Raw genomic sequence first — 20937 nt, 5'->3', positions numbered from 1 at the left:
AACGTGGCTTTCCACCTGTTGTCATTTATCTGAGTACCCTCAGCTCCTCCATTTCACACACTTACACACTAACCCTGCCTGCTTACGCCCTTCCCCCCCACCACAGAAAAAGGATAATCCCTTTAGTCCATACTATTTTTCACCCCCCCCCCCCCCCAAACTTCCACATGTACCTTCTGCCAATTTCAATGAGATCCCACTCTTCCCCTCCCCTATCTACCTTTTGGAGGGATTGTCCTATTTGTGACTCCTTGGTCTTCTCTTGTGTTCCTGCAGCACTTCCTGCTGCAACCTCAGAACACACACACACACACACACACACACACACACACACACACACACACACACACACTTGTAAATTGGAGTGTGAATCAAAGAACTTTTCTGAACTTGCACACACATTACATACATGTGCGCTTAGAATTAGAAGGGGTTAAGTTAGGTTCATTAAGTCAATAGTGATAAATTAAAGTTTGATTCTATTTTCTTGCTTAAAGATAATTAAAAGGAACTTTTGTTTAAGTAACCATTTGTCTTGGTGAATATCTATTGTTGCTGGGTTTTGGGTCCTCTGGGCACTTAACAATATCAGTAAGGCTGTATCTGTAAACTTGGGGAAGGGTGAGGGTGTTAATTATGATGATGACACAGTTCGCGCAATGCTGTTACAGTGCCAGCAACCGGGGTTCGAATTTAAATTTTGTACGTTACCGGAATTGCCTGATTAAAGTGAACTTTCCATAATTGTGGACTACAATACAGATTTCCTTCAAATAACTTTAGATTTTGCACTGTAGTTTGTCTTTTAAATTGTTTATTCTAAATGGTGGTGTACTAGTTAGGCATTGTAAGAATGTGTTTCAGGCAACCAGAAAATTTGCATATCCAGCATCTTCAATCTCTGCAGGTGCCAGGTGCTGAGGATTTTACTGTATATTTTTTTACCTATTTTATTCTTATTCATTTTATTTTCCTCTTTTGCCAGTTGCTTTTCGCTGCTGGTTGTTTAATTCCGGATATCAGGGGTATTACTGTATTATATTTCTCCTGGGTAGCCTTGAACTGAATGCCATGAATGTTTGGTTTTCTAAGATTAGGGAAGTCCCAATCCAGGACATTTGTTTCCATCTGTCCTCTATCTCCTCCCATTCTACTTCACTTAAATTCCACCTGCTTCCCCAACCCCCACAGTGTTTCTTCTCCTACCTGTCTCTCAATCTCTCCTACCTTTATTTGTCCAATGTCCTATCCCTTCTTTGGACCTGAGAATTTGAAATGATTGGGGGCAACACAGGTGTCATGTTGTAAAGTGAGACTAGACGAGACAAAACTTTTAGCCTCACCATGACAATGTATGAAGCTATGTAGGAATGGTGCTGTGAAGGAAAATGGCTAGCAAACTGGAGTTCTAGCTCAGATCTCCATATACAGCACAAGTGTTCAGCAAACCAATCGCCCAATCTACATTCGATTTAATTGATATATATGAGCTACACTGACTGCACTGAATACAATAGATTAGGTTGGAGGAGGTGCATGCAGAATTCTGCCTCATCTGGAGTGTCTGTTAATGGCCTTGGATGCTTTTGAAGGGGAAGATGTAGATATATTATACTTCCTGCAATTACAGTGGGTCGTGGAAGAATGAGTTGGGAGGGAAGAGCAGATCAGGGTGTCCTGGAGAGACTGATCATTGTGAAAAATTGATGGGGTGGGGTAGGGGAAAATTTAGATGGTGATGGCAACTGATAGAAGTTGGCAGAAGTGTTGGAGGGTGATGTGGCAGCTGTTCGGATGGAAATGAGGACTAAGAGATCCTGTCCTTGTTCTATCTGGGAGAGATGGGGTGAGAATGGAAGTGCAAGAAATGAAGGAGCAGGGGAGAGCTACTTTTTAGTTTAGTCTTGAGCAGCACCTATCAAAAAGATCAGATAATACAGCAATAGCCTCCAGATCTCTCTCCATGTGTCCCACCTTGGACTAACCAGAGATCTAGTTGTTAGCCAAAAAAAGTTCTCAAAAGGTAGTAATAACTTTATCCAATTCCAAACTTGTACATTTTTTATGAATGTTAATTAAATTTCTATGATAAGTAGATTCCTGATGGGACAGCCATCATTAGGAGGAAATTAGCCATTGATTTCTGATTTCCAAATTATTATCAAAGTACATCATTGACATCACATACAACCTTGAGATTCATTTTCAATTTTCAGTTACCACTATTGATAGTGCAAAAAAATCTACTCAACATACACATGTAAACAAATAAGAAATTTAAATAAACTGTATGCAATACAAAGATGAAAAAATCAATAAAGCATAAAAGTAAGATTTCTTAAATGAGTCCCAGATTGAGTTTGTTGTGGAGGCGTCTGATGATGGATGGGTAGTAGCTTTTTCTGAACTTGGTGGTGTGCTTCTTGTGGCTTTCCTAATGGTAGCAGTGTGAACAATGTGTGTGCTGGGCGATGAGGATCCTTGATGATGGATGCTGCTCTCTGATGGCAGCATTCCCTGTAGGTGTTCTCAATGGTGGGGAGGGTTTTGCCTGTGATGTCCTGGACTGTGTCCACTACCTTTTGCAGGGCTCTGCACTCTGGAATACTGCTGTTCCCCATACCAGACCATGATACAGCTGGTCAACAAACTTTCCAACAATCTGAACATTTTCTAGGGTTTCCAATGTCATTTCAAACCTCCGCAAACTCCTGAGAAAGTAGAGGCGCTGATGTGTTCTCCTCGTGATGCCATTGGTGTGCTGGGTTCAGGATAGGTCTTCTGAGATGGTGACTCCCAAGAATTTAAATTTTCTCATGCAATGATCACTGGATTGCACACCTCTGCTTTTCACATCCTGAAGTTAACAATCAGCTCCGGAGTTTTGGTGACATTGAGTGTGAGGTTGTTGTTAGTGCACCATTCATTCTCCCTCATGTTTGCTGACTCATTGCATCTTTTTATACAACCCACTACTGAGGTATTGTCAGTGAATTTGTAGATGATGCTGTTGTCGTACTGAGCCACACAGTCATAGGTGTATAGCGAGTAGAGAGGGGGTATGAATGCCCCTCTGTGGTACTCTGGTGTTGATGGAGGATGTAGAGAAGATTTCTTGCAGTTAGATTTTACCTGTTTATACAATAACAATGGAATATAAGCAATATAACTTTAAGGAGTCTTGAAGGCACAAAGAAGCCATGAAGAAGCAGAACTTTGACAAAATTTACTCAACAAAACCAAGTAATTTGAAGCTCATTTGGAGGAAGAGAACTGATGGAGAGGTGCAGTAGGAGTTGGAGAGGAAATTTAAACTCAAACAAGATATGGACAATCTCTGCCTGACTTTCTACCCATTCATTTCACACTTCTTAGCATGAAGTTCAGATTTTGTTTTTTTTAATCTTTTTGTTTCAAATTCTGGCTATTTCAAAGTAGTTTCTTATAGTTGGTTAAATATTGTTTCTAATAATATAACAACCATGCTAATGTTATTGTCTTCTTTATTTAATCAAGTACATAATTTTCAATTTTGAAAGTGTCAATCTGATCTAAAAATTCACATTAGCTTTATGCATCTTGTGTTAATCTAGATGCATGCTATTGAAATTATTGTAATTTGATGGGTTGCTAAAATAGTAACATGGAAGACTAATAATGATAAAATAAAATTTGATGTACTTCCTTGCTGTGGCATTCTGGTGAAATAGAATTCCATGAATCTTTTATAATTGTCTTTGTTAAACATGTTCCAGTGTTTTTTTTTAAATATTTTTTATTGAGTTTAACAGATAAGCATACATACATACAAATAAGCACACACAACAAAGTAGATATAACTACATCAATAATTGCCTTTATCTCAAAAATATTTAATTGAAATGATCTATGCAACCATGTTAAACCCATTTATTGAAATAACAAATAAAATAAAATTTAAAAAAACTAAAAACTGAAACTACATCTAATCAAGGTTACCTTATATAATTAATTTTTTTAAAAACCATTGTTGTTCCACAAAAAAATGTGGAACCATTGATGACCCCGAAGAACAGGCAATGAGTCATAGAAACGTGCAGTAATTGTTAATTCTGCCAATTGTAAAAATTTTTAAGAATGGGCCCCACAATTTCATAAATTGGAACTTTCTTTTATATTCTATCTAATTTTCTCTAAACTTAAATAGGGCATTAATGTATGATTAGAGGATAAATCATCTTTCCAGTTCACTAAAATTTCTCGTCTTGCTATCAATGTGATTAAAAAGCCAAAACTTTTTCCTGAGATGCCGATATAGGATTATCTGGCTCACGAGAAAAACCAAACAAAGCAATTAAGGGACAAGGTTCAAAATTTATCTTAAAATGATTTTTCACTGGGAAGCCTTATTATAGATAATCACCTTTTTCAACCGTCCTTGTTGGATGTAGGTTTAAAGCAATGGCATAGAATAGGTATTCAAAGTTTGAATAATCTCTTTTTGCCTTTTGAACAATTATCAGCTATATTTGATCTTTCGAACAGACACGTTTTTAGATATTTACAAATTAGACATTTTGTTCAGTTTAAGCTTTTGGATCTTTTTTTAATTTACAGTTTTATTTTCATTGTGGATTAAAATCATGTATTTCTAATAATTTACTGGATTTTAAATCAGTGTTTATGGCTGAGATTAAGAATGATTGTGAACGAGATTTGAATGTAACATTTACAGAAAAAGATTGGTCCTCCACCCTCAGCTTGATTAATGACTCTTTGTTTTGTGCAAGGCATTGTTTATGATAATTTAAGGTAGTGCACAGAACACACATGTCCAAACTTAAATTGTATTGCTTTTATGCTGACGTTGATCCACGATGTGTGAAATGTAAAATTTTTAAAATTTGGGAATGCCCAAATTTAGAGAGATTCTAGAAAGACATTTTCCAAACGTTATCAACAATTCGGTGTTCTTTCAAATTAGTGCAACTGATAACTTAAATACTTTGAGGTTTGTCAATATAAAATGTACCATTTTTATTTTTATATCCAGGTTCTATGGTCAGATTCATCAGTGACTGTTGTAACCAAGTCTTATCGGGAATTGAAAGAATTTCTTGCAAAGGTAAAATGGTAGATAAATTAAGGTGATTAGAACACTAACTTTTGATGATTGAAAGGTGAAAAATTATTTTATATTTATCCTGTATTGCAAGATTGTTACTGCCAATTTCTATTATCAAAATATCTTTCACTTTTTATCAAAGCCAATAACTTACCAACAAAAGAAGAGGAAATACAAGTGTTGTGTAAAGAAAAAATAACTTCATCAGATTAAATTCTGTCTGAAGATACAAGTTGGGATAAAATTCTGATGGAAGATGTGAACTAGTTTTTGATTTTGTATGCTTCACATTGAAAAAGTGTATTTTAATTTTATCATGATATTGAAGGAAGAAAAAATTTGTTCCCAACTTGCAAAAATTTAAAATTTCTAATAATCAGCTATTAGTGCAAAAAAAACCCCTTTTCCCTGAATACTTCAGCTGATATGAATCCATATAATGGTTCACCATCTTGAGATTCCAATAAATGCAGTAAAAAAACAAAATTGTTTAAAACTGATTAAGCACAGAGGCAGGTAACATGAACTTGTAACTCCAGTTTGCAAATTTGGCCTGATCTTCAAAGAAACTCCAAAAAATAACTTTTGTGTGATTAATTTTAGCATATAGATTCTGTAAGTAGTAACTGAAGCAATCTAATAGTGCCAAAATAACTGTTGGAATGGATCTCAGTTTCTTAAAAATGTCCTGTTTAATCTTTTATTGAAATATAAACAATTTTACTTCTTGGTCACACTACTAATCTTTTGGACTGGTTACATAAGAACATGGGATACAGAGGTAGGCCATTTGGCCTATTGAGCCTGCTTCATCATTTACTATCATGACTGATCAGGTTGCAGACTCAGCTCCACCTACCTACCTTTGCCACAAAATCATTAACTCCCCAGTATGCAACAACCTATTGATCTTCATTTCAATAAGCTTGCCACCTCTGATCTTGGGCAAAGAATTCCATAGATTCACCATTCTGTAAAAAGCAGTTTTTCCTTGTCTCCATCCTAAACCTACTCTCTCAAATCTTGAGGGGTTGTTCCCTATTTCTAGTCTCACCTCCTAGTGGATACCACTTTACTGCCTCCATCTTATCCACCCTTTTCATATGTTTCTATAAAATACCCTCTTATTCTCTGAATTCCAGCAAGGACAGTCCCAAGTGACTCAATCTTTCACCCTCATCTCTGGAATCCACCTGGTCTGCACCACCTCCAAAACCAACATTTTCTCAAATAAAGAGAGAAGATAGGAATCAGTACTCCAGGTGCAGCACCATTTGCAGCAGAAATTCAATCTCTTTCACAATAAAGGCTAACATCCTATTTGCCTTTTTGATAACCTGCGGCATCTGGAAACCAATGTTTTGTGATTCATGCACAAGCACTCTCACATCCCTCCACACAACAGCATGCTGTGATCTTTCACCATTCAATTAATAACCTCATCTTCTATTTTTCATACCAAAGTAGATAACCTCGCATTTACCAAAGTTGTACTGCGTCTGCCAGACCCGCACCCACTCTCTATCTATATATCTCTGTAGACTCTCCACACACTCACTTTAGTGTCAACAACCAACTTAGATATGCTACATTCTATGACCTCTTCTAAATCATCAATGTATATCATGAACAGATTTGTCCAAAATGCTTCATTGATTCTTTATTTTAGGAGTGGATATTAACCAAAATTGTAGTACTTGTATTCAACTAAAACCTGTAAGTATAATGCAATCCTATTAACTGAATAGTTAAAGACCATCTGAAAGAAAATACTTAATATTTGTGATGGGAACGAAGTGCAGTGAGAGCTTTGTAATTTGATTTGGTTAAATTTAAAGTATGTTGCTATTGAAACATTTCTATCTCTATATAAATATATGCACAAAACCATGTTTTCTTTTAAATTTTGGAGTTGGCATCACCTTTACAGCACCAGCATCAGGACCGGGGTTCAAATCCTGCCCTGTCTAAGGAGTTTGAATGTTCTCCCTATGTCTGCCTTGGTTTACCCCAGGGGTTCCAGTTTCCTTCCATCATTCAAAACATAACAGGGTGCCAGTCAATTGGGTGGCACGGACTCATGGACCTATATGGTCTGTTACCATGCTGTATGTCTAAATTTAACTTTTTAAAAAAACATCGGAGATACCTGAAAAGAAATATAATTAAAAATGGGGAAACCGATGGAAAGATCTACTTCTAAGGCCAAATGGTAGAAAATCTATCAAATGGAGTAAAATGGTGTATAAGACTGCCCTTGAAGCACACAAAAAACACGGGGTCATCTTCTAGGCCAGCTACAAAAATGTGACCTTAAAATTCTACTCAAAATACCACTTGATTGGTTCCATAACCCACTAAGACCCCACCTTGCCACACATTTTTAAGATGCCAGTATATTAGGAAGAAATTTTTATTGTTTAAAAAAAAACCATCTAAAATACTTCAAAATCACTATCATCGTCTGAGGCAAAGAACTTGGCAAGCACATTCAGAGTCTCACTGCTTACACTGTCATCAAAAGAAATCATTCCTCTTTTCATTGAACATTGTTTCTTTGGTTTCTTTCTTGAAACATTTTCATTCTTTCTCTGCTCTTAACATCTCTGTTATGTCAAATGTCCTTGCAGCAGCATAGTTGGTAGATTCCTTGACTATTTCAATTACTTTTAACTTAAAACTTGCTTCATACTTCCTTCGTTTTGCTGGAGGCTTCATGATAACACCCACCTTCCAGCCATGCCCAACAGCTCAGTCAATGTGGCACCAGCTCAGTTAATATGTATTTTTGGGGGTGATATTATGCATTTGATATATGATAAAACTATGAAATTCATGCTAAAATTGGGGACCCATCTTATCTGAAGGTCGTCTTGTATGCCAAAATATCTAGTAATTATATTCTATAGTACATTAAACAAACTGACAAAGTGTGCCCGTATGTTGAGACTTGCACGGGAATGTTACAAGGTCTGTACTTTACAAAATTAGTCAGTATCCATAAAGCGATGAGATCAGTTGATATTTTAGGAGAAACTTGTTAAAATAAATGTAATTTATTATAATTTTGAGTTTTACAAAATGGACAATGATTGTCTCAAAGATAACTCCTTTCTCCCTGGTGAATTATAATAGTGTAATATAATACAAAAATATAATTGGCATTCAGCTGTAATTTATTTAGAAATATCATTGCAGCTTTGGACAATAGTTGGAATTAAACTCTTAACAGTAGACCTAAATTTGCAATGCATTGTTAGTCGCACGACAATATGCTTGAAACAGTAAGCTGAGTAGGAGCAATATAAAAAGCTTTGACTATATAGAATGACTCTTGATTTTATTTTGAAATTTTGACCAACAACATGGTCAAATTACTTATGTTTTCAATTACTATTTTCTTCTTTCAATTATGCCAAAAAAGTATAATTGCTTAATATAAATATATATTCTACAACCTAAACAAAAATGGAAGGAGTAGAGGTGGCGAAAGAATGGTGAATCAGACAAGAAAGGGAATTCATTAATTGGAAATGGAAAATTTAATGTTCATACCTGCCCATTTTTGTCCTCTTTTCCCACCAGTCTCATCTCCCTCTTTCTGACTCCATCCTCCTCTACCCATATCTCACTAACAGGAGGATCTTCTCCCCTTTTGTTTCTACATGATCCAATCTGTCTTTTTCTTTACCTGAGATACCAGATCTGGAGGCCCTCATTTTCCCCACCTCCACCCCCCCCCCCCCCCCGCCCCCCATAGCTTTCATTCTATCACTATTATAACTTTTTTTGAGATTGTAGTTCTGATAGCCATTATTTCTACCTATCACCCTCCATCAACTATTTTCAGCTTCACCCTGTTTGACTCAACTTCCTCCAACTGACCCCCTTTTTTTCTACTTCTCTCTCCCTTCTAATCAACTGCTTATGTCTATATTATATAAAGGACAGCATGGTTGATGTAGTGATTAGCGGAATGCCTTTATAGCACCAGCGATGGGGGATGGGGTTCAAATCCTATGCTGTCTGTAAGTTTGTACCTTCTCCCTGTGTCTTTCTGGGTTTACCCCGGGGATTCCGGTTTCCTCCCACTGTTAGAAACGTTCCAGAGGTGTAGGTTAATTGGGTGGCACAGACTCGTGGGTTGAAATGGGCTGTTGTAAAAGATAAAAATCTGTAGACACTGTGGTTGAAGTAAAAACACAAAACTGGAGGAACTCAGCAAGTCAAACAGTGTCTTTTGTATAGCAACGGTTAAAGTATATACCTGATGTTTCGGGCTTGTGCCCTTCTTCAAGAAATGACCTGTTTCCTTTGTCGCCATCTTCATATAGACCGATATCCTTATTAAATATTGATTACAAACTAATTGCAAAATTATTAGCAAACGAATTGTCTACTGCAGTTGGTGAAGCTAGACCAGGTGGGATTTGTTAAAAATAGGTCAGTAGATAATGTGTGTAAATTTATTAATCTAATTCATGACACAAACAAGGAAAGAACCAACAGCTGCAGTAGCTCTAGTTGTGGAGAAACCCTTTGATGGGCTTGAATGGAGTTCCCTCTTGAAACTATTACAGAAATTTAAATGACCGGAAAAATTTATCAACTGGATCAAGGCTCTAATATCATGGTCCAAAGGCAAAAGTATTAACTAATGGATATATTGCAGATTCTTTTGTATTAAATAGGTCAACTTGACAGAGATGTCCACTTTCACCTTCCCGTTTTGCTTTAGCTACAGAACCATTGGCAGAATTGATAAGATCAGATAAAATGATAAAAGGAATAAAAATAAATGATGAAGAATTTAAAATTAGTTTATTTGGGTACAATATCATTGTATATTTAATGCAACCTGAAAAATCAATAAAGATGTTGCATACCAAATTGAAAGAATATGGGACAATATCAGGATATAAAGTCAATACTGATAAAAGTTAAGTGATGCCAATGAACACTGTTGAGTATACACAATGTAAAAAGGAATCTCCTTTTAAATGGCAGTTACAGACAATACGTTATTTAGGTATCAGAATAGATATTAACTTAAATAATTTGTTTAACTTAAACTATCAACCATTATTGAAAAAGAAACAAGATGATTTAGAGAAATGGAATGGTTTACCTCTAACTTTAATAGGGAGGGTAAACTGTATTAAAATGAACATATTTCTGCGATTACAATATTTATTTCAAACGTTACCTATTCCCTTACTGGGGAAATTTTTCAAAAATTGAATAAATTAATAAGAAAGTTCATGTGGAAAGGTAAAGAAACCAAGAGTGGCTTTGGATAAGCTAACATGGACATAAAACAAGGTGGATTGCAGTTACCAAATTTTAAAAAATTATTTCAGTGCATCCCAATTAAGATTTTTGTCAAATTTTTATCAGGTAGGCTTAAGATAGAACTTTATAAACTGGAGGAAAGTGTTTCAGAACATTTACTCAATATGTGGAATTAAAAATTAGTAAAGAATAAGAATTTACCAATATTACATATATTAAAAATAAGAAGTAATATACACTTAGAATGAAAGATGATAAATGACCAATTGCCAAAAATGTTGCTAAAACATAAACAATTAATGCACTTTACAATGAACCATAATTTTTTAAGGAATGGACAAGAAAAGGAATTAAAAGAGTAAAAGACTGTTTTCTGGGCAATAATTTATTGACATTTGAATAATTAAAAGATAAATATGGACCAGCGAGTCAGAGGAGGCGGTCACCAGAGCTTGGGCAGTGTTTCGGAGGAGGAGGAGCGAGGTGAGAGTGAGGGGGGAGGCAAGGTCATAAATTCGGTTCCTTACCGGGGCTCGGGCCCAGTCAGTTCGAGCAGCGAGTCAGAGGAGGCGGCGACCAGAGCTTGGGCAGTTTTTTTGATGGAGGAGGAGCGAGGTGAAAGTGAGGAGGAAGGTAAGGTCATAAATTCAGTTCCTTATCGGGGCTCGGGCCTAGTCAGTTTGAGCAGCGAGTCGGAGGAGGCAGCGACCAGAGTTCGAGCAGTATTTCAGAGGAGGAGGAGTGAGATGAGAGCAACGGGGTTAATTGGTCAAGGGTCAATAAAAGGAGGGTAATGCAAAGGAGCGGCCAGTGAGTGAGTGGACTAGTGAAGGAGTGGCCAGTGAGTGAGTGGACTAGTGAAGGAGTGGCCAGTGAGTGAGTGGACTAGTGAAGGAGTGGGGCTTTGAGCCTTTGGCTCGAGAGGCTTCGGCGAGCTGAGGTTAACCATATCTGGATTAAGGCAAGACTGTATATTTGTCACATGTATTTTTTCTTGTAAGGTGAGGGGGAGAGAGAAGGGATGTGTATGAGAGCAGTTTGCTGTTCTCAGTGTCAGATGTGGAAGGTCCTGGAGTCTTCTAGTCTCCCGGACATCCATGTCTGCATAAGGTGTGCTGAACTGCAGCGTCTCAGATACTGTGGTAGGGAACTGGAGCGGCAGCTCAATGACCTCTCTCTGGTCAGGGAAAGTGAGGCTGTCATAGATAGGAGTTATAGCCAGGTGGTCGTCTCACCAGGGCCTTGGGAGGAGGATCAGTGGGTTTCATTTAGGAGAGGGAAAAGGAAGAGACAGGTACAAGAGAGGGCCCCTATGTCTGTAGCCCTCAACAATCGGTACTCCTCCTTGAGTACTGGTGGGGGGGACAGTCAGGCTGGGGAAGGCATAAGTGGCTGTATCTCTTGCTCTACCTCAGCTTCTGTAGTCCAGAAAGATAGGGAAAGGAAGAGGAGGGCAATAGTTATAGGGGATTCAATGGTCAGGAGGACAGATAGGGGATTCTGTGGATACGATAAGAAAACTGGATTGTGGTTTGCCTCCCTGGTGCCAGGGACTGGGATGTAACCTCATGTCCATGACATCCTAAGGGGAGAGGGTAATGAGTCAGAGGTCATGGGACATGTTGGTACCAATAACATAGGGAGGAAGAGTGAAGTGGTCCTAAAAAATGAATATAGGGAGTTAGGTAGTGGGCTAAAAAGAAGGACCGTAAAGGGGGTAATGTCTCGATTACTTCCTGTGCAATGCGATAGTGAGGGCAATAATAGTATCAGGTGAAAGATAAATATGTGGCTAAAGGGGTGGAGTAAGAGGCAGGGATTCGTTCTTTTTTGGGGGAGGTGGGACCTATACCAAATGGACGGCTTGCATCTGAATCCCAGGGGGACCAGGATTCTGGCGGGGGCATTTGCTAAAGCTACTAAGGGGGCTTTAAACTAGCATGGTTGGGGGAAGGGGTCCATATAAAGGAGAACAGCAAAAAGAAGGTTTGTTCACAAATAGAGAAGACAAAGTTTGGGGGTGGAAAGACAGGTGATGGAGAAGGAAAAGGATCCGTGCCATGATGGGGGGGGTGATGGTAATAAATAATAGTTGTCTGTAAAAGTGGGGGCAAGCAGATGTGGGAAATCTCTGAAATGCATTTACTTTAATTCTAGGAGAATTGTAAGGAAGTTGAACGAGCTGAAGGTGTGGATAGACACTTGGCAGTATATGATTAGTGAGTTGTGGTTGCAGGAGGGATGTGACTGGCAGCTAAATATTCTCGGATTTCACTTCTTTAGGTGATAGAATTTGGAGGGGTAAGAATGTGGCATTGCTTGTCAGGGAAAATATCACAGCAGTGCTGATGCGAGATAGATTGGAGGGCTTGTCAAAGGAGGAGGTATGGGTGGAATTAAAAAATGGAAAAGGAGAGGTTACAATTATAAGGGTGTATTATAGACCACCTAGTGGGGAGCAAGAAATAGAGGAACAAATGTGTAAGGAAATAGCTGAGATTTGTAATAACCACAGGGTTGTAGCAATACGTTGAGGTACTCACTAGAGAAAGGGCAGAGTTGGATCTACTGTTGGGGAATTAGATAGGGCAGGTGACTGAGGAGTGTGTCGGGGAGCACTTTGGATCTAGTGATCATGGTACCATTAGTTTCAACATAATTAAGGAAAGGGATATGTCTGGTCCAAAGATTAAGGTTTTTGAGTGGGGGAAAGCCATATTTGATGAAATGAGAAGGGATTTGCAAGGAGTGGTTTGGACTGATTTGTTTTTTATGGGAAGGGGTTAGAGGAGAATTGGAGGTAATTTAAAGGTAAGATTTTGAGGGTGCAGAATCTTTATGTTCCTGTTAGGATAAAAGGCAGGGCCAAATGTTTGAGAGCCGAGGTTTTCAAGGGAGATTAGAAAGTTGGTTCAAAATTAAAGGGAGGCCTACGTTAAATACAAGAAGAAAGGTATGAATGAGATGCAAAATACATGGATTGTAAAAAGAAGCTTAAAAAATAAATTAGGATAGTGAAAAGAAGGTACGAGGTAGCTATAGTGAACAGGATGAAAGTAAATTCCAAAGGGTTTTAACAAATATGTGAATAGCAAAAGGAGAGTGAAGGATAAAATTAGTCCATTAGAGAATTAGAGGGGACAAATGTGCACAGAGCCGAATGAGATGGGGGAGATATTGAATAAGTTCTTCTCTTCGGTATTCACTAGGGAAAAGGATATGGAATCGTGTAGCATAAGAGAAGCAAAAGGGGTGATTATGGAAAATAAAGGGATTAGAAAAGAGGATTGGAACTTCTGAAGCATATAAAGGTGGATAAGTCTCCAGGTCCCAACGTGATTTTCACCAGGACCTTGAGGGAAGTCAGGAAGGAAATAGCAAAGGCTCCGACAGTGATTTTTTTCAATAGTCACTGGGTGGGGGGGGGGAGAGAGAGAGAAACGGTGCCGCTGGATTGGCATGTTGCAAACGTAGTTCCTCTGTTTAAAACGGGCTCCAGATGTAGGCCCAGCAATTATAGACCAGTAAGTTTGACGTCAGTGGTTGGTAAACTAATGGAAAGTATTCTTAGAGATATTATGTATAAGTATCTGGAGGGGATGGGACTGATCAGGGACACCCAACATGGATTTGTGCAGGGAAGGTCATGTTTGACAAATCTTGTTGAATTTTTTGGGGAGGTGACTGGGAAGGTTGATGAGGCAAGAGCAGTTGATGGAGTCTATATGGATTTCAGTAAGACCTTCCACATGGAAGGTTGGTAAGTAAGGTTCAGGCACTAGGTATTAATGTTGAGATAGTCAGATAGTGGCTAGAAGGTAGATGCCAGAGAGTCATGGTGGATAACTGTCAGGATGGATGCCAGTGATGAGCGGTGTGCCTCAGGGATCAGTGTTGGGTCCCTTGTTGTTTGTCATTTACATTAATGATTTGGATGATGGAGTGGTAAATTAGGTTAATAAATATGCAGGTGATACAAATATAGGGGGAGCTGTAGATAGTGAAGGTGGTTTTCAGGGACTGCAGAAGGATTTGGACGGCTTAGAAGAGTGGGCTGAAAGATGGCAGATGGTGTTTAATATCGATAAGTGTGAAGTGTTTCATTTTGGGATGAATAATCAAAACGACATATGCAGTGAAGGAGAAGGCATTAAGGAATGCAGAGGAACAGGGAGATCTTGGAATAACGGTTCATCGTTTTTTGAAAGTGGATTCTCATGTAGATAGAGTGGTAAAGAAGGCTTTTGGTATGCTAGCCTTTATAAATTAAAGCATAGAATATAGGAGCTGGGAGACTGTTCAAGGCATTGGTGAGGCCAAATTTGGAATACTGTGTGCAGTTCTGGTTCCCAAATTATAGGAAGGATATCAATGAGGTAGAGAAGATTTACTAAAATGTTGCCTAGATTAGAATATCTTGAATGCAAAGAAAGATTGAGTAGACTGGGCCTTTATTCATTGGAGCGTAGAAGGTTGAGGGGGGTATTTAAATTGATAGAGATATTTAAAATTACGAGGGGGATAAATAGTAGATGTGAATAGGCTCTTCCCCTCAAGGGTAGGTGAGATTGGAATGAGGGGCCATAAGTTAAGGGTTAGGGGGCAAAAGTTTAGAAGTAATATGAGAGGGGTCTTCGGTCAGAGTGGTGGCTGAGTGGAATGATCTTCTGGAAGAGGTGGTTGCCGCTGGGTCAATTTTGTCATTTAAGAGAAGGTTGGATAGGTGCATGGATGTGAGGGGATTGGAGGGTTATGGACAGGGAGCAGGTAGGTAGGACTAGAGGAGATCACTTAAATCGGTATGGACTAGAGGGGCTGATATGGGCTGTTTCCATTCTGTAATTGTTATCTTTGGCTTGGCTTCGCGGACGAAGATTTATGGAGGGGGTAAAAAGTCCACGTCAGCTGCAGGCTCGTTTGTGGCTGACCAGTCCGATGCGGGACAGGCAGACACGATTGCAGCGGTTGCAAGGGAAAATTGGTTGGTTGGGGTTGGGTGTTGGGTTTTTCCTCCTTTGCCTTTTGTCAGTGAGGTGGGCTCTGCGGTCTTCTTCAAAGGAGGCTGCTGCCCGCCAAACTGTGAGGCGCCAAGATGCACGGTTTGAGGCGTTATCAGCCCACTGGCGGTGGTCAATGTGGCAGGCACCAAGAGATTTCTTTAGGCAGTCCTTGTACCTTTTCTTTGGTGCACCTCTGTCACGGTGGCCAGTGGAGAGCTCGCCATATAATACGATCTTGGGAAGGCGATGGTCCTCCATTCTGGAGACGTGACCCATCCAGCGCAGCTGGATCTTCAGCAGCGTGGACTCGATGCTGTCGACCTCTGCCATCTCGAGTACCTCGACGTTAGGGGTGTGAGCGCTCCAATGGATGTTGAGGATGGAGCGGAGACAACGCTGGTGGAAGCGTTCTAGGAGCCGTAGGTGGTGCCGGTAGTTATATGTTATATTGTTATATCAAAGGACTTGATATTTTCTTATCAATTAAAAGTTGGGAACTAATTTGCCTGAAGTTAGTTGTGTTACAAGCCCAGAGGACCCCAAAACCCAGTAGCAATAGATATTCACCAAGACAAAAGTTGCTTTTAATTATCTTTAAACATGAAAACAGGATCAAACTTTAACTTATTACTAGTAACTTAACTAACCTAACAACCCCCTTCTAATTCTAAGCGCATATGTATGTAATGTGTGTGTAAGTTTAGAAAAGTTCTTTAATTTTAAAAAAAAACTCTATGAAAAGTTCTTTAATTCACAGTCCAATCTCACTTCTCCACTCATCCAAGTTCACTGGTTGCAGGGAATTCTTATACTGTGCACAGAATTTAACATTTATAAAGTTCACCAGGCTTTGGTTCTTGAAAGGTTATCACTCAGGAAGGTTCTTGTCAGTTTTCAGAGAGAGATTTGTTGTTCACTGGACACCCACAAAACTGATCCCTTTTAATCAGCCACATTAGTGTCTTGCAGAAGAAACTTGCCCCATCAGGGGCAACCTCTTTCTTTCAGGTCACCACAGAGTTCCTTTTTGTTTTCTTTATTTCATGTGAAACATTAGGGAGCTAGTCCTCTCCTCTTGTATGGACCACAAGGGCTTTGACCAGGCTGAACTAAGCACTCACAATCTGTCTTCAAAATGTTTTTTTCCCCACAAGCTTGCCAGCTTATCCTGTTCCAGTCTCAGCTGCTGTCGCTGAAATATAAAATTGCAGAACTGAATTCTCTCTCTCTCACAGAAAAAAACCCTGTTTTACTCTCTCTGCTTGCAAAACCACATGACCCTCTTAGAACAGCAACCTCCACTCGGACATACTGCGGCTCTGAACCTAATCCTCATGAGTTCTTCCATCTGTTGCTTTTCAAAACAACAATCCATTAGTGAAGTCCCTTGGACACTCCCCAAAGCTTTTGCAAAGGAATTTGGAACCAGTCTGTCTAGCTTGGGCAGAGCTCCAGTATTTTAAATGAGATCTGTTTTGAAGTGTTTGTATGTGACCTATACTAAAAAAAAAAGCTTGCCACATTTTATCTCCCAAAATTGTATCTAGATACAATATACAACACATGTCCTGTCACAGTTGCTTTGAATATTTAATTACAGATACTTTGATAGTTAAAAAATTTATTTCAAATATGTATATTAAATTACAAAACAATGGAAAAGATGTGGCAATGTACACATACAAACAACATTGGGGGAAAAAGACTTAAATATACAAATAAAAAATGAAACATGGATGGAAATATGTGCGGGGACTATGACAAATACAATAAATGCTCGGTATCATATGATACAATATAATTGGCTACATAGACTGTATATTACACTTCAAAAATTAAAAGAATGGAATCCCACATTATCTGATGAGTGTTTCTGCTGTAAACAAGTAGTTGGTACAATATTAGATTCAATTTGGACATGTGCAAAAGTAAAACTGTTTGGGGAGGAATTAAATTCAATACTAAATCGAATTACTAAAAACAAAATACCAAAAGACCCAAAAATATTTGTTAAGCAATATAAAGGATAAAGATTTACATTTAAAATTATTTATCATGATTGCCTGAGCAGCAGCAAAAAAATGTATAATGACAACTTAGAAAATGGAAACTCCTTTGAAAATACAGAGTTAGTACATAGAAATGAATAATTGTATTCTATTGGAGAAAATTACCTATAATTTAAGAGACAATTATGGTCAATTTAAACAAAACTGGGACCCACATAAAATTTATTAGTGACTGCTAGATTTAAACCACCAACTCTTAATGAGATGTGTTATACTTACTGAAATAGTAAAATTAAAGAATATCTAGATGACACTTCTTTTTCCTTCTTCCTGTTCTTTCTCCTTTCTTTTTATAGTTATTTGAGGGGTGGAGAGGAGGGGAGTGGAAAATGTCACTATATTTATCTTATATAAAACACCTTACTGGGTTGGTATGTATTAAATAAAAAATTTAAAAAAACAAAATGTGCAAAAAGAAATGGCCTGTTACCGTGCAGTATGTCTAAATTTTTTTTTAAAAAGCATTCACCTGTCAAGTAAACTTGATATTGATGTGCCACTAAAGGTATTTGAATCTCATTGCACCTTTCCCATTGGTGGGGGGCGGGGGGGGAAAAAGCATGTGGGAAAATATTATTTCCTTGCATACACTGCTGTACCAGATTTTGGAAACCTTGAAATCCCATAACTATAGCAGCACTGATCTCTGTGCCTTTTTCATCTTGTTTATTATTTGGGGAACAATATTTTTTAGGATACTAATATCAGAAAGATCTATCCTATTATTTTTGAACATGACTATATATAGTAAAAAAAAATGTTAATTTTACAGCTTCCTCAAATGTTCCCAGAAGAGAATTTGGAAAGTCCAATTCCAGAAATCAGCAACCATGACTTTTGCACAGCAGATCTGGAACCCTATCTCAGGTAAAGATCTTAATTACATGTTCAATTCGGTATTTAAAACAACACACGATATCTTCCTCCAAAGTTCTATAGATTCAGAAATTTAAAAAAAAATGTTTAAAACAGACAACTCGTCAGGCAGAATCTGGAAAGAAAAGCAAAGTTCTTATAAAGGGCCTTCAAATTGAAATATGAACTCTGTTTCTCTTTGCACTGATCTTGCCTGACCTGATGAATGTTTCCAAAATTGTCTAACTCAATTTTGGATTTCCAACATCTGTTATTTTTATTCTCTATGGCTTCTGAAATTGTTCCTGGGGATTGGAAAGTATCAAATGTGACCTTGTACGAAGCAAGGAGAAAGTTAACAGGGAACTACTGACCTAATTCCATATGGAAGGGAAAATGAGTTATGGAATAACAGAATGTGAAAAGAAAAATACGATTTACATGCATTTATGTAAGAAAAATTATGTTTTACTAAACTGCTGGATTTTTTTGAGGATGTGATCAGTATAATAGATGTGACCAACAGAATCAGTTCACCTAATGTACTTGAATTTACAGGAGTCTTTTGATTAGGTCCTGCACAGCAGGTTAGTGCAATGACATAAACTAAGAATTAGTAACTGAAGGAAAATGTAGTGATAAACCATCCTCTTGTTGACAATGCTATGGGACTTGACAAGAATCAGTACTCGGTCCCCAGCTTTTTTCACCATCTGTATCAATTTAGCTGAGGACAAAATGTTATTTCCAAATTTCCTCACTATGCTAAACGTTGAGATTATAGGTTCAAACAAAAATGTAATGAGCCATCATTGGAATATGAACAAGCTCTGTGAGTGGTCTCGAGCAGTGGTTTACAAACTTTTTCTTTCCACTCACATACTACCTTAAGTAATCCCTATGCCATTGGTGCTCTATGATGAGTGTGATAGTACAGATTCTATCACCAATGTGTATATGTACAGATTGTAGTGTAGGATGATTGTGATTGGCTGAGAACATAGCCACACCTACTGGCAGGTCTTAAAGGATTGCTCCTAGCCAGACCAGGTCATTCTGGACTGGTCGACTTACATCTGATACGCTCCAGTCTATAGTTAATAAAATTGTGGAGCGCGTCGAAAGAATCAAAAGCCTTGGTTTGGATCAACAAGCCTTTGATTCTTTTGACGCGTTCTACAATGAGTAAGGGATTACTTAAAGTGGTATGTGAATGGAAAGAAAAAGTTTGAAAACTACTGTTTTAATCGTACCTAATTGACTCGTTATGTGCATGGTTTCATAACTCCAAAGGAATTGGGCCAATGATAATATTTCTCAAGCAAAATATTTCAGTAACAATTGGGCCTAGAGCACTGCTTCTCAACCTTTTTCCCCCTCACTCACATACTAGAATGCATTTTGCAGGAGGCAACAAAGTATTGACAACAGCTTGCCTGGGAGAGCATGTGATCTTTGCAGGCAGAGAACTGTTTTGCTCTCAGAGAGGGAGAGTGTGAAACAGAGAGAGAGGAGACAGAAATCAGTTCCTGAAGGACAAGCTGGCAAACTCTGGAAGGCTGCCTGATCAACGGAGAAGACTGGCGGTCTGATAGGTGACCTGAAAGAAAGGGGATCATCTGGAGAACCCTGAAGGGGGCAAGTTTCGTTGGCAAGACTGATTGAGAAGGAATCAGTTGTGGATATCCTGGAAAAGGAATCTCTCTCTGAAAACCAGCAAGAACCCTCCTGAGTGGTAACCATTTGCCTGTTAAGCACCAAAGACTGGTGAACTTTGTTAATGCTAACTTCTGTGCACAGTTCAAGAATTGCCTGCAGCCAGTGAGATTGGACTGTGATCCAAAGAACTTATCTAATTTTAAATATACATTACACACACCTGCGCTTAGTATTAGAGGGGGGATTAAGTAGTTAGGTTAAGTAAGTAGGTTAAGTAATAAGTTAAAGTTTAATTCTGTTTTCTTGTTCAAATATAATTAAAAACTACTTTTGTTTAAGTGACCCTGTGTTGTTGTGCATATCCATTGCTGCTGGTTTTTGGGGTCCTCTGGACTCCATAACAATGAAGAGCAAATCATTGATATGTTGTGAACAGTTGGGCCTTTGCGCCAATTCCTGCAGCATCCCACTAGTCGTAGGCTTCCAAAAATTACCAGTTTATAGTTATTGCAAAAAATAATTTGCCAAAGGAACTCTGTGTCAAGCAGCATCTATGGGATGAAGGCATTGTTGAAGCTTCACATCAAGCTCCAGCATCAGGATTGAGAGTGGAACAGGAAGATAGCCAGTCAAAAGAGGAGGTAGTAATGGTTGAGACTATAAGAGCAGAATTAAGCCTTTCACCCCTTTGAGTTTGCTTTGTGACTTTTTTTTTAAACAACCCCATTCCCGTACTTCTCCCATAACCTTTGACACCCTTACTCATCAAGAATCTATTAATCTCTGTTTTAAATATACCCATTGACAGCCTCGCAATATCCGTGGCAATGAATTCCACAGATTCAGCACCCTCTGGCTGAAGAAATGTCTCCTCTGTTTTAAAGGACTGTCCTTTTATTCTTAGGGTGTTCACTCTGGTCCTAAACTCTTTGACTACTGGAAATCTCTTCACTCCCAC

The 20937-nt window shown here is 38.4% G+C and overlaps 1 protein-coding gene across 2 annotated transcripts in view; it reads left to right on the top strand.

Moving 5' to 3' along the window:
• Positions 1–20937, top strand: part of zcchc14 (zinc finger, CCHC domain containing 14) — an 87474-nt gene that overhangs the window by 24666 nt on the left and 41871 nt on the right. For both annotated transcript variants that reach the window (XR_011345880.1, XM_069901822.1), the window contains exons 4-5: positions 5033–5104; positions 18238–18332. Coding sequence is in view for 1 of the 2 variants with exons in the window: in XM_069901822.1 (XP_069757923.1) it covers positions 5033–5104; positions 18238–18332 (167 nt within the window). In the remaining variant the exon portion in view is untranslated. The remainder of the gene's footprint in view (positions 1–5032; positions 5105–18237; positions 18333–20937) is intronic.

The sequence above is a fragment of the Narcine bancroftii genome, chromosome 10, assembly GCF_036971445.1.
Source record: "Narcine bancroftii isolate sNarBan1 chromosome 10, sNarBan1.hap1, whole genome shotgun sequence".
NCBI lineage: Eukaryota > Metazoa > Chordata > Chondrichthyes > Torpediniformes > Narcinidae > Narcine > Narcine bancroftii.
The sequence above is the reverse complement of the archived record's forward strand: the minus strand, read 5'-3'. Positions and strand labels throughout refer to the sequence as shown.